Source organism: Typopeltis vanoorti, chromosome 26, assembly GCF_054136105.1.
Source record: "Typopeltis vanoorti isolate ZY-2024b chromosome 26, IOZ_Tvanoo_1.0, whole genome shotgun sequence".
Taxonomy (NCBI): Eukaryota; Metazoa; Arthropoda; class Arachnida; order Uropygi; family Thelyphonidae; genus Typopeltis; species Typopeltis vanoorti.
The window spans coordinates 24,747,686-24,762,339 of NC_143574.1; the positions used below are offsets into that span (position 1 = coordinate 24,747,686).

General features: G+C 35.4%; 1 protein-coding gene across 3 annotated transcripts in view; it reads left to right on the forward strand.

The window, feature by feature from the left end:
* Nucleotides 1-14,654, forward strand: part of Pbp95 (proximal sequence element A Pbp95) — a 353,207-nt gene that overhangs the window by 291,391 nt on the left and 47,162 nt on the right. For all 3 annotated transcript variants that reach the window (XM_090414954.1, XM_090414955.1, XM_090414956.1), the window contains exon 18: nucleotides 5,515-5,570. In XM_090414954.1, the coding sequence (XP_090271080.1) occupies nucleotides 5,515-5,570 (56 nt within the window). The remainder of the gene's footprint in view (nucleotides 1-5,514; nucleotides 5,571-14,654) is intronic.

Consider the following 14,654-nt stretch of genomic DNA (forward strand, 5'->3'; position numbering starts at 1 on the left):
CCACAATTTCAGCCTATTCAAATTATTCTGCAAGTACTGCATATCAGCTGCATTCCTGATTACCCTACCTATCTTTGCATCATCATCAAATAGCTGTATGTTGCTTGTCAAATCCTTAATCAATGTCATTATTGTACAGATTGAATAACAATGGACCAAGGACTGATCCTTGTGATACACCACTGATTATTTTGTTTTATTTTATTTTAAAAATCTTCGCACTGAAATGCAGTGCTACATAGTATGGTCTACCAGAGCAAATGCCATTGCCCCAATAGGCCAGAAAGGCTGAAGCCAAAATACATTAAGATCTATTCCATGCCAGCACGAGGTATTCTAGAAGTCATTTGTTGGTGACGGCATCAAGCTACCAGTATGCCCTGCAAAACTCTAAGCGACAAGATTTTAATGTCTGCTGAAGTAATGCCTATAGAAGTCAAGTCTTTGTAACTCTCATTGCACCATAAACCATGAAGGGAGATGGTAGCACTAGTGAAATGAGGAGTGCCCCAAACTCCTCTTCAGTCTGTTAAGCAAGATCTATATTCTGCCCATAATATGAGACCTTGTTCCTATGTCTGACAACAGGTGGGTGCCAAGTACTACCCACTATTTGTGCATCAATAACGAAAACTTTTTCACCCTTCTTTGCAATTAAATCGGGCTTTCTAATACTAGCTGTAGTCCTATAGTGCGGTTCAACCGCAGTCTCCCACCTTTGTTTTTTTTTCAACTGGTTATTTAATATGGAGACCACGGCATCAGACCGCTTCACCTGAATACCATGAATTCGAAAACAACATTGCGCAATATGAGAAAGGGTTTCACTGTAATGACAACCTGCCCTACAACTTATTTCACCTCCATGGCCACAGGTTGTGCAGGCCCTTTTGGGTAGGGCATTGATCCTAGCCCTGATTAAGTCAATAAATTTGTTAACAGGTAGGAGTCTAGTACCTTCCCATACCCATTGATGCTGGGGAGGAACTAGATTAGATCCATAAAGTGATGCACCATCAACAGAGCTATATAGCTATGTAAGCCATTTCTTATGCTCTGCTGATGTAATCTCTATCAGTTGACCTTGATACTTGGTCCACCCTATAGTACACCAAAGGTCTTCCTGGATAATAGGACAATGAAATGCTTCTCTGCAAATTTGAGAAGTGGATATTTCTAATTTCTTAATTCTATTATAATGGAGGCATAGGATAAGCTAGCTGAGGGATGGGATACCAAGTCCGCCATGCTTTACCATGGCATGAAAATAGACAACAGGAGTATCTAGAGGAAGCCTAAGCATGAACGGCAGAGCAAATAGCCCTATCCATACAGGACAGTACTGAGACATAGGTACTCCCGAGTATCAACTTATGAAAATATCTAGGAAGCAAATCATTTGAAAGGAGGAAAAGCCTTTGCTGGGGTTTAAGAGGAACTTTTCTAAAGATGACAAAGCATTTTCTAAAGAGAAAGGAATAGAAGACCATCCTTTTGGTGTAAAGAAGATACCAAGGTATCTTCATTTCTCCAGGATAGTAAGGCAATGCAGTGGCCTAGTTCAGAAAAATACCAAGATTTTCGACTTGTAGCTTCTTGTCATGCCCCAAAGGGACAAGTGCTAATGAGCAGGACTTCTCTACATTCATAGCAAGACCTCTAACATGAAAGAAGTCAACTGCCCAGTCAAGGAGTTCCTGCAGGCCTACATTAGAATAAAGTCATCTACATTGATCATAAGAATAAGGTCGTCTACAAAGGCTGTAGCATTAAAAGAATACACATCAATAGAGTAACCAATATGGTTAGGTAGAGAAAGAAGAAACTCATCACCGATGCAGTTGAAGAAAAGAAGGGTCACTTTGGTGAACACCCTGAACTGCAGGAATAGAAGTTGGCATGGGTCCCAATATTAATAGTAAGAGAATTATTAGAGTATAACTCTAAAACATATGAAAGAAAAGAAGCTGGACATCCTGCAATAGATAGTGCTCTTAAAATAGTAGGAAGAGGAAACACTATCAAAGGCTTTCTGAAGGGCCAGGAAAGCCATAAACAAAGACTTAAGATGTCAGTGGCCATTGAAATTTCTGGATATCAGAAATGAGGGCAGAAAGAATATAGATGTTCTCAGCACAGCCGTCCAAAGGGACAAAGGCTCTCTGCTGAATGTCATGATGGATATACTTTTGCACTCTCTTGACTAATTGCGATTCATTAGTCAAGAGACTGCAAGTAGAAGTATGATAATATTTATGTGAATATTGATTAGTGTGGGTCTTCTACAGTGAGTCTTTGGACTCATTGTAGATGCACAAGCATTAATAATAGAATCTATCCAACTTGTCTGCTCTGTGTTTTCACAGGCTGATTGTATACTTTGAATTCTCTATCCTAATATATTGTAATTAGACATATTTTATGTTATAAATGAAGATTGTCTTTCATTTGGGTAATCTAGATCTTTTCTTGCATCATTCCCTATATTAGTTTATATTTCTGTTATTTTTACTTTAATTCAGATAAGAAAACTGCTGCTAACCAAAACAACCTTTTATGCATTACAATAAAGATGTAATCTAGTTGTTTTTGGGCACTTAATCATGTAAAGCAAGAAATGTTTATGGATATATGAGGTAGGTTCGAAAAGTTTCTGGCCTGACATACAAAATTTGTGCCAATTTTAAAATAGCATGTATGACAGATAGTACCATTTATGGGGAGCTTAGTGTATCAGTTTCAACTCTCTCACTGTGTCATTCAGCTGGAGGCACTTGTTTGACTAACATGTGGCATGCTAAGTGGTACAGTAATTGAGTACTCAATTACAGCACAGTAATTGAGTATTGTGCTGTGATAAAGTTTTTCACTAAAGAAGGGCTTTCTCCAAGTGCTATCAAACAGCGATTGGATGGCGTTTTATTCCACCTTCATATTCCACCATGGAGCTAAACAGTTTCGCCTAGGAAGAGAGAGAGCATTAAAGATGAACCTCGTGATTGCATACCTGTGGAAGTGATGACTGAGGAAAATATCTCTCTTGAGGAGGAACTGCTCAATGACAGACGGCCATAGCTCAAAGAAGTCTCAGCATGGTTGGGGCTTACTATAACAACTGTCTCTCGCATCATTCATTAGAAGCTTCACATGAAACTAAAGTCAGTGCAAGGTGGATGCCCCAACTTCTCTCTTCAATTCAGAAGGAGCATCATGTGACCTGTTCCCACAAGTTTTTAGAGCTTTGCCAAGGGAATGAGAGAGAAGTGCTGGAATCCATTGTCACTGGGGATGAAACTATTGTCCTCTGTTATAATCCTCTTTCCAAAAGGGAATTCATGGAGTGGCACAAACCAAGCGAAGCACTGCCAAAGAAAAGCCAAGGTCATTCAGTCTACCAAGAAGATCATGGCAACAATCTTTTGGGGTGGCTGGGGAATTCTCTTGATTGACTTCAAGGAAGGGAATACCACTATGAATGCAGAATATTATGCTTCACTCTTGCACAAACTGCACGACACCGTAAAGGAGAAGAGACAGGGAATGCTGAGTCATGGTGTTCGTCTGCTTCACGACAAACAATGTTCCAGTCCATACTGCTATTGTTGCGAAGGCTGCAATGAAGGGCTGTGGCTTTCAGGAGATTGAACACCCATCCTACAGCCCAGATCTAGCACCCAGTGACTACCCTCTTCTCAAAACGGAAGAAAGATCTTCAAAGAAGAAAATTTGCAGATGACAATGAAGTGAAAGATGCAGATTTAGTCATTTTGCAGACTATTTTTTCAAGGGCATCGAAATGTTAATTCAAAGATGTGAAAAGTGTTGAAGTAAAGGAAGGTTATGTTGAAAAGTGACACAGTTTTTTTTTTTTCTATCACCTGTAAAAGTTACTTAGGCCAGAAACTTATGGAACTACCCTCATAACTAATGTGACATTTGGTGTGGATCTTTGAGCATATACCATTTTAACTGAATTTTCTACTATCATGAAATTAAAGTGAAGAAGTTATTTACGATTATGTAAAGTGAAAATAAATTTTAAAAGCAAACCTTGTGTACTTTTAAAATTTAAAACAATGTTGAAGGATAGAGTGGCACTTTTGAAAGAGACTCCCAGATAGAGAAACAATATTTCACTCCAGCTATCGAGGCATTCTCAAAGTAGAGATCAGAATGTGATTATGAAATCACACAAAAGAATTAAGTAATGTTCAAAAAAAATTCATGTCAGTGCACTAAAGCCCTATTACACCTTTGTGGAGTCAGTGCCTTTTTTTTTTTTTTTTGAAGGATGACTCAAATTCAGAAAATCATCTTTCAAAGAATAAAAAAACTTCAGTAAATTTGAATCAAAAATGTTCTTTAAAGAACATTTCTTATTCAAATTTATTATTTTACAAATTGATTGTAATGTATAATAATTAAAATTTACTTTATAATTCTAATTAAAATTTTTTTACAAAGCAATTCTATATATTAGAATTGTTTTGCACTTTCATAGGCTATTTTAGGAATCACATTAATCATCATCCATCATCTTACTGAATGTCAACCAATTGGGTCTGCTGGTCTTTTTTTGCATAAAGATTAATAGCAATTATTAATTTTAATAATTTAATCAATTGATTAAAAGAAATATTCTTTTTCTTTTTGCTGCAGATCTTTTAGATTTGTCCATAATAGGTCAGTTGTCGGTCACTTGTCCATAAAGTGAGTGTGCTGATAAAGGGATGGCTAATAATTTACTGGCCTAGCTAGCTGAGTGGTTAGCATAGTCACTCTGAAACCACCAGGCTCTTGGGTTTGAATCTTCCCCTTCCCCTTGGTCATGGATATTTGTGACTGTCTTAATTGGCCCAGTGCAAGACCACCATCCGTCATTGGATGCCTGAAGTGGCTTGAAAAAAAGTTCTGTTTGGGGTCTAGATTAGAGTTTTCAGATAATATAAAAATAAATTTTAAAAAATAAAAAATGTATTTATGTGCATATCCAGTCTTACTGTATATTTAATATGATCAAAAAAGAAGATTTGTCTTTCTTAATATATATTCTAACATCCCATGCAGCTTACAATTATGTTGGCAGATGTCTGTGCTCTCTCTCTCAAGTGCCAACTCTTCAGAGAGAGAGAGAGCACAGACATGTTCCAGCATAATTATGAGCTGTATGGGATTTTAAAATATTTATTATTAAAGACAAATCCTTTTACATATATTCCTAGTGCAGTGCTGAGGTAGGTCATGAAAGCAGTATAATTGAAAAAATCAAGAACAGGAAATTTTTTTTTATAACTATGAACTCTCATTTGTATTTGCTACACCAAGTAAAGGCAAAATAATTATCAGCCAGTGACTTGCATTAGTTTTATTCTACTGCCAGTCTTAACATATATTTTAAGTTACAAATTTGTGACCATCTTAATGTGTCTTATATACACATATTGTGAAATGCTTCTGCCTTTCTGTATTAAAATTATACTTTTGAATTAATATTTGTGATTTTTCTTTATTTAGCTGTGTCAACAAAATATTCAGACCAATATGACATTGTTCGATCCTCATTATTTAAGGTAAGAATTTATCTTTCTTTTTTATTCCTATTTTACTGTTATTGCCATTTTATTATTATATTGGAACATCTGTAGAATCCAAAGACTCATTACTGGAAGCCCGCACAATAATTATCATATCTGTCATTAAACTCATTCACCAAAATTGCACGCATATGCAACTGTCTCTAACTACACATTCCACTAATTTTTTTACTTCCAGATTGGTGAATCTGGAAGTAAAAAAATTAGTTTGCATGCTCTTGTTAACTACATTCTTATACCACTTCCAGGGATATATATGAGTGTGATGATTTGGTACGTATTAGAATATTTCTTCAGCATCTATTCTTTAAAATCATTTATCTTTTAGCAGCTTATATATTTCTATCATATCTTCTCTTTTCTTTCTCTCATGCAAATTTTTTTTCAGCTTATCCTCAAAGGGAGCACCAGGCACTCCACAGACAAATTACTATTATTATTATTATTGTTGTTCCGGGCAACTCCAACGAGTCAACAGACTCATCGAGGGAGGCCCTAACATCATGTCAAGAACAACTATTCGACATTGACACAGTATCTATCATACCTTGCCTTGAACTCATTCATGGTCATAGCACCCACAACAGACTCTGGAAGCTTATTCCACTCATTCACCACTCTCCAAGTAAAAAACCTAGCTCTAACACCCTTGTCAACCCCGCTCTTGCCCAGCTTCCATGCATGGCCCCTAGTCCTCCCACCACCAGTCATATTTTCAAAAATATCTTCTGGATCAATCTTATAGAAACCCTTCAGTAATTTGAATGTCTCAATCATATCACCCCTCCTTCGCCTATCGTCCAATCTCTGCACCCACAAATCTTCAACCTATTCTCATAAGGTTCATTCCACAGACCTGCTATCATCTTGGTCACTCGTCTCTGGATCCTTTCCATTTATGGTCACTATTATGGTCACTTGCTTCTCGATCTTCAACCAAATCTGTAAACAGTAATCTAGATCACAGCTAATGAAGAAGAATAATAACCTCCTTATCTGTGCTTGTGAATGTGTTTTTCAAAACAAATTTTTGTTTTGAAAAACAAAAATCCAAGGTATCCAAGAAGCCTTTTGAGCTATTTTTCCCCACTTTTGCAGTATGTCCTGGAACTTCAAGTCATTGTCCATCATCACCCATAAACCCCTACAAATTTAGTAACTTTGCTAACATAGCTGACTAATTGATATATTCGAAGATTGCTTAATTGTAAAGTAGAAAATTAATATAATACCATAATATTATTTTAATTTTTATTGATGTAAACTTCAGAAATTTTGAATTTACTTCACATCATGACAAAATATTATATGACCACATATACCTGAGTATATCAGATTATCTATCAGAGCTCATTTCAAAATGTTCAATTTGTTCTTTATCCTCCATATAACATTTTAAACTTTACACTTACTTTTGCACTTTTTACCCTTACTTTGTTTAATATAATATAGGCATGTCCATTACTTCAGGAATTTTCTTATTTCTACTGCAATTAATGAGTGATGTCTTCCCATATGAGATGATCAGAAAAATTGTGTTACCTTTATGCTAGTCATCTCTTTCATATATTGTAATTCATGTGATCACCATGCCAGTAAGTTTTCATTAGGATTTAAATTTAAAAAAAAAAAAAAAAAAAAAAAAAAAAACTACATGATTTCTTGATATGATATGCACTGTAACCAAGTGCAAAAAGTTTCTATGACTACTGCTCATTCAAAATATTTAATAATAAATATATATATTACTTAAATTAAACATATTTGGTCGTTTGAAAGTTAAACATAAAAACATTCAGGATACTATTCTGAATAGTTCGTGGAAAAACCTGATCCTCTCTAAATCCATCTGAACTACAGCTAGCCAGACGTTTACAACAAACACGCATGTGTGATAATGAATAAAAACAATAAGTCATCTCAGTCTCTGTCATGTGAATGTGTAACCTTAGCTACTAGATTGTTTACAACGTTTTTATGTTCCTTTCAATTTGTATTTACTAGTATTTTTATGCTTTTCCGTAAACGCCTTGAAAAAGCTAGACAGTTTGCTAGCAAAACTTGTAGGCAAAGAATGTAAGATATTTGTACGTATTTAAATATGGTCAGTATTAAAACAAAAATTTTTATGTTTAACTTTCAAACAACCAAATATGTTTAATTTAAACAGTTTAATGAAACTCAAAGTCCGGTGCATGGAAAGAGAAAAATGCAGAAAGGCCAAACTTTTGAACCACCTAACATTCCTTAAACGTTGCAGGGAATTCTCCATCATTCCTAAGTTCCTCATAAGCAAAGGTCATATCAACTCTATATCAGCTAAAAAAATTTATTTATGCACGTCATTGGCACTTGTAAGAGAAAGGATACAATACAGGAGATACGAACTAAATAAAAGTGATATTAATCACCGTAAGTTCTTTGATGACAGTTCTAACAATTTAGAATATACCATATGGAACCACATAGATCAAATGATACAGTGCAGATATGAAAAACTTTCAAACTTCATCATAATCAAATTCCTGCCATGTACCCTCAAGGGGTGTACAGGATATGACAGTACTACATGAAAAAATTACATCATTACTAACTTCCTATCTACAATTTTCCTCCAAATCAGTCTGTTACTTGTCAAGACTCCAACAATATCAGATCTTATATTTCTATTGTCTAAGGCACTTTGTACTCTATCAATCCACCTATATCTTGGTCTTCCTCTGTTTCGTTTTCCTGCCAACCTGGCAGAGAACACTTGTTTTGCTAATCTTTCCTCTCCCATTCTATTTAAGTGACCATACCACCTGAGATTAGCTCTGCTAATGCATTCCTGGGTGCTGACAATGTCAAGTTCTTTCCTAATATCCTCATTTTTAATATGATATTGCCATTGATGCCATCTGTTCATGCCTCTAATCTTTCTCAGGACTCTCATATCTGCGGTCTCTAGTCTTTGGTCAAGTGTTTTACTTCTGACCCAGCTCTCAGATCCATAAGTTAAAACTGGTTTGAACACTGTCTTGTATACAGCTAATTTAGGGTTCCGACTAATTTCTTTTTTATTCCATATGAATTTATTCAGTTGACTTCCCACCATACCAGCTTTGCTGATTCTGTTGTCTATTTCTATATTTAATTTACCATCTTCAGTAAAAATCGTGCCTAAGTAGCTGAAATGTTTTACTTGTTCCACAGGTTCTCCATTCACAACACAGTTGACATTTTCAATGATTCTGCCTATTTTCATTGTCTTTGTCTTTTTATTGCTGACCTTTATACCATATCTATTACAACAGCTATTCAATTTAGTCAGAGAATCTTGCAGACTTGTAGTGGATTTATTTAGAAGTATAACATCATCTGCATAAAGCAAAGAGCTGACATTAACGTCTCCAATTTTGATATCAGGTTTAATACCACATTCCTTCATAATGTGATCCATATAGATAATGAATAACAGAGGGGATAATGTACATCCTTGTCTCACACCAGATTTAACATTAAACCACCTTCCTGTACTTCCTTCAATTCTAACTGCTGAATCACAACTCAAATAAAGACTAAGTATTGCTTGATATAATGCCCCATTGACACCATATAACTGCAGCGTATTGAATAGCTTCTCTCTTGGCACCTTGTCATATGCCTTTTCCAAATCGACAAAACTTAAATACAGATCTTTGTTATATTCCCATGCTTTCTCGACTATTTGTCGTAAAGTGAAGATCTGATCCTGACAGTCTCTATTTGGCCTGAATCCAGCTTGTTCTTCACCAAGCTTTTCTTCCACAATTCTTCTCAACCGTTTCTCAAGTATACTTGCATAGATCTTGCCAGGAACACTCAGTAGGGAAATACCTCTGTAATTCTCACATTCAGTGTTATTTCCCTTTTTATATATGGGTACTATGAGAGCTCTACTCCAATCATCGGGAATTCGTCCCTCTGTCCAGGCTTTCTGAACTATGCAGTGCAACCACTGTAAGACTTTTATACCATCATACTTCAGCATTTCTGGTCGAATATCATCTACTCCTGCTGCCCTTCCACATTTCAAGCCTTTGATGGCTTTTTCTACTTTAAATATGGATATGTATTCCTGACTGCATGCCTGGTCAGTGTTTTTTTATCACTGTGCTGTCATCACTGCTTGTTTCATTTAGCAGTTTTTCAAAGTAATTACTCCATACTTCAAGGATATCTTTTTCTCCTGTTTTCATGTCACCTTTATCATCTCTAACTCCTTTTACAGCACTCTTTCCTCCATTCCTAATCTTCTTCAACAACCTCTAGAATATTTTGCCACCTTCTTGATATTTATTTTCTATATTCTTGCCAAAGTCCTCCCATGACTTTTATTTAGCTAGTTTTACACACTGTTTAGCTTTCTTACATTTGTCTCTGTATTCTGTAAGAGTAAAAGCTGACTTATTTGCCAGGAACTTTTGATATGCTTTCTTCTTTTCCTTCACTGCCTCTTTAACTTCCTGCGTTCACCATGGAGTTCTGATTTTTTTATCCTTGCATACTACCTCACCACATGCCTCTCTGGCAGAATCAAACAATGTTTTCTTCAGAGTTTGCCACTGAATCTCCAAGGTTTGATTCCTGTTCTCAAACTCTTTCATTTTCTTTTCAATAATCTTTCTGTATTTTAGTCTACAGTTCACATCTGAGAGCTGCTCAACTTTTATTCGCTTTAAAACTTTCTTACATGTTATTCTTTTCAATATGAAATTCAATTTTATCCTGCTCAAGACTAAATAATGATCACTTCCAATTTCAAATTCTCTGTACACTCTGGTGTCCTGCACCTGGGAGAAAACATCACCATCAACAATAACATAGTCAATAAGACTTTTCTTATTCCTTGCCTCTTCTCTCCATGTGAATTTGTGCACATTTTTATGTTGGAACATGGTGTTAGTAATAACCAGTCCATGTCCTGAGCAGAAATCCAACAGATATTTGCCATTATTATTAGCTTTGCTCTTTTCTCCAAATTTTCCCAAAATATTTTTGTATGTCTCACAATCATTTCCTACTCTGCTATTTAGATCCCGAACAAGGACCAATTTTCATTGTGTCAGTTGCTTTTTCTAAAGCCTGAAAAAATTCCTCCACTTCTACCTTAGTGGAACCTTCTGTGGGACCATAGGCACAAATAAGTCTCATTGTCCAGTTCCCCATTCTCATATTTGCCCACATTACTCTACTTGAGACTGACTGCCATTCAAGAAGATTAGCCTCGTATTTTGTGTTGAATACTATGGCTACTCCTTCTTTTCCTTGATTGTCATTGCCTGAATATAACATTTTGTATTTATTGCTCAGAAAGATCTCACCAGTTTTGGTCTTTTTTGTTTCAGTCACCCCTATTATGTCAATCTGGTACTTATCTAATTCCACCAGCTAGCTCCATTTCTTTGCCATTCAGGCTTCTTACGTTGATAGTACCGATCTTAAACTCTGGTGATGTTGAGTTGGGGTTTGTTTTCAGATTTGTTCCAGTAGCTGACTTTTCGCTGTTCACCCTGGTTCCCTGGCGAAAACAACGGGGGCCTTGTTTAACTGGGCGACGCCCCAGCCGGCATGAAATTTTGTCATGTTGTACCATCATTTTTTATTTTGGTTTAACCAATAAGAATACAATTTGGTCGGCTAAAGAGATTTTATGTTCATTTGTTTGATTGTTCAAATTGTTGATTCATTTAAATTCAAAATCCTTGCAACAATTTCCTGGTTTTCTCCATTTTCCAACCAATCCAAGATCTTAATTTTTTCTTTGAGAGAAATTAATTTTCTTTTCTCTGTTAGTTTTTTCCCTTTCATTGCAATTTTAGTGGCCATTACTATAAAAATAAATTTTTTACATAAAAAATGTAACCCACCAGAAAATAAAGTGCTCAGCTTGAGATTAACACACTTATGATTTTTAATGCACTTTCCTGGCAGAAAATGAAGACAATTACTAAAGGGTATTTCCTCTAATATAAATTTGCTACTTATAACTACATATGGGCAGACGCAAATTTAATGCAGATAAAATTTGATTTTTAAGTCACACGGTGAAAAATATATAAAAAGATAAAGGGTTTCTACAATTTGTAGACTGTGTTTTTATCGAAACCGCGTTGTATAAATACCACATTGAACAAGGGTTACTACAATTTGTAGACCGCATTATATCAAAACCGACATTGTATAAGTACTTCGTTATATGAGGGTTACATGTACTGTGCGAATGCTGAATAGTTCTTGACATGATGTTTAGGATCTCCCTCGATGAGTCTAAGAACCCCTCATAGTTGCCCGTAATAATAGTAATAATTTTTAGTATATAACTGTGATTTTGTGTTTGTATCTGGTGTATTTATTAATATAATTGTAGATATATCGGTAACTTAAAGTACTATGTAAAATTGATGCCAAAAACTTCCAAAACAATAGAGGTATCAGTTTATCCCAAAAGTAATGTCGTATTTTATGCTATACTTGTTCAAACATGTCTCTAGCTTGTCTAAAGATAAATTTTTAAAGCTTTATAAGTACTGTTAAGTACTTATTAAAAACATCATGTATCAGTTGTTTGAATAACCCTTTATTACTATGGAGGTCACCGAAGGTCACATTAGGCACATCATGCTTTATGAGTTCAAAAAAGGCAGCAGTGCTGCTAACGCTGTAAAAATGTGCAAGAAGTGTATGGCGATAATGTTTTGAATGTGCTAAAGTGCCAGCAATGGTTCCAATAATTTCAACAAGTGGTATTTAACTTGAGAGACTCCACTCACTCTGTGCACCCTGTGTCTCTCTCAATAATGATATGCCGGAATCTGCTATTGCAAGAAATGCCAGTGCAACTGTTGAGGATTTAGCAAAAGATCTGAATTCATCATCATCATTTGCCATCCATCGCCATTTGCAAGAACTTAGAATAGTGTCTGAGCTTTGCAAGTGGGTTCCTCATGAATGATGAGCAATAATCAAAGAGAGCATGCCAACATCTGCACTGCTCTTCATTATCAAGAGTTATCATTATCACTCTCCATTTATGAGTCATGTAGTCATGGTGATGAAAAGTGGATACTTTACAAGAATGTTAACTGCCGAAGGCAGTAAATTCATTCAGGGAAACAGGCTAAAGCTACTCAGCCAAAACCAGACCTTCACCCTCAAAAGGTTTTGTTAAGCATTTGGTGGAATATGGCTAATATTACACACTTTGAACTCTTGCCAAACAATCAAAATCAAACAATCACAGCTGAAGTATACTGTGAACAACTCAATCAATTGAATAAGAAACTGAAAAGAAAGAGGGAGTTCTCTGGTCATTCGAAAGGGTGTTGTTTTTCACAATGATAACGCACCTCATAGTTCAAGAATCACTTGTACCAAGATTAAGGAACTCGGCTGGGAAAAGCTTCCACATCCTCCATATTATCCTGATCTCACCTTCAGATTACCACTTATTTCAAAGTTTGGTATTTTTCATTAATGAAAAACAATATGATACATTACAGGCACTGAAATTGAGCCTGTGCAACTTCTTTTCCTCCAAACCTCCTGAATTCTTTAGAAATGGCATTATGAAGCTTTCACAATGTTGGAAGAGCATTATTGATTCAAATGGAGAATATATACTTAATTAAATTAGCAAGTGATTTATCTTTTATATCCTTTCAAAACTTAATTCTAAAAACTACATTACTTTTGGCATGACCTGATAATATCAAAACGAAAGACCAACTTAGATGCTGGAGATGAAAATTTTTTCCCCAATGAACAAAAACATTACAGCACCCATAACCTGACAGCTAGAAAAAGTTTGAAAATTGTTTAGAAAAACACTTTCTGATGCCAGTCATTAGTAAAATACTGTGGATTAGAGAAAGTAGTTGGAAGTTTTTTCACTTGTTATGCTATAAATTAAAGCTACCAAGAATTATATACTTGGTTAATCCTTCATCCAATAATAAGGTGTGATGCCTTTTGGCTACTCGTAGATGAAAATATGACTTCTGCATTACTTCAACCTTAGTATCACCTCTGGGTCTGGCTTCCACTGATCAGACCTCAATAAATATCAAAATTGGTCTGGGTAGCGATCCTTACCATAATGCATAGCATTATACATGTTCGCAAGGAGATGTGCTTTGCATTATGGGATATAAGACAAGTGATGTGAAGTCATTTGCTTCTTTATATGAGTTGCCCCAGTCCTGAAAATAGTTCAAGTGCAAACTTGTTTGCTTACACTTGGATAAAGAATTAAACCAAGTATATAATTCTTGGTAGTTTTAATTTATAGCATAACCAAGTGAAAAAAACTTCCAACAACAGTTCCAGAGATGATATCGGAATTATGGAATGTAAATTGTGAGGACAGATTGAGAGTATATGTTCTGCAGATAGTGGTAAACAAGAGAAAGGAGGGGTTGATATGGTAGGTGCCTATAAACTTCTAAAAGGTTGTTTTGTAGAATATCAGTCGATGGAAATTTTTGTTGTATAGAAGTTGAATAGAAAACAAAGAGATATTCATGGACATTGAGATTACATGCAGTTAAGAACTGGGTGAGATCTAGATTTTTTCTCTCACAGAGCAGAGTGAGTGGAGCAGTTTATCTGTTGAAGTTGTGAGTGCATCTAGTGCAAATGAATTTAAGAGAAGTTATGACAGTTGGTGTGCATGATATGTAGCCTCTCTTGATGAGTCCTGGACTCTCTGGAAGTTTCTGATAATAAAACCAAATATTTTATACTCTAGAATTTACATGTTTTTTTGCCAAATATTATTGTTTTCATCTGACAATAATTCCAGTTACTAGACTGCTAATCCCTAGTGAATGTGTCATTATTCATATTTTCTTTCATGCAGGTTTTGCTAAATTTAGTAGCTTGTACATGCTGTCGATGATATTCAGTCTGTTTCAGAATCATTCTAAACATACTGTGTGTTTTGCTGATGTTTTACTTGCTTACTGGTTATAATTTTAATACTTTTTTTTTCCAAAAAATGTCTTGTCTATATTCTTTTCCAAATCTTTTTGGTACTCA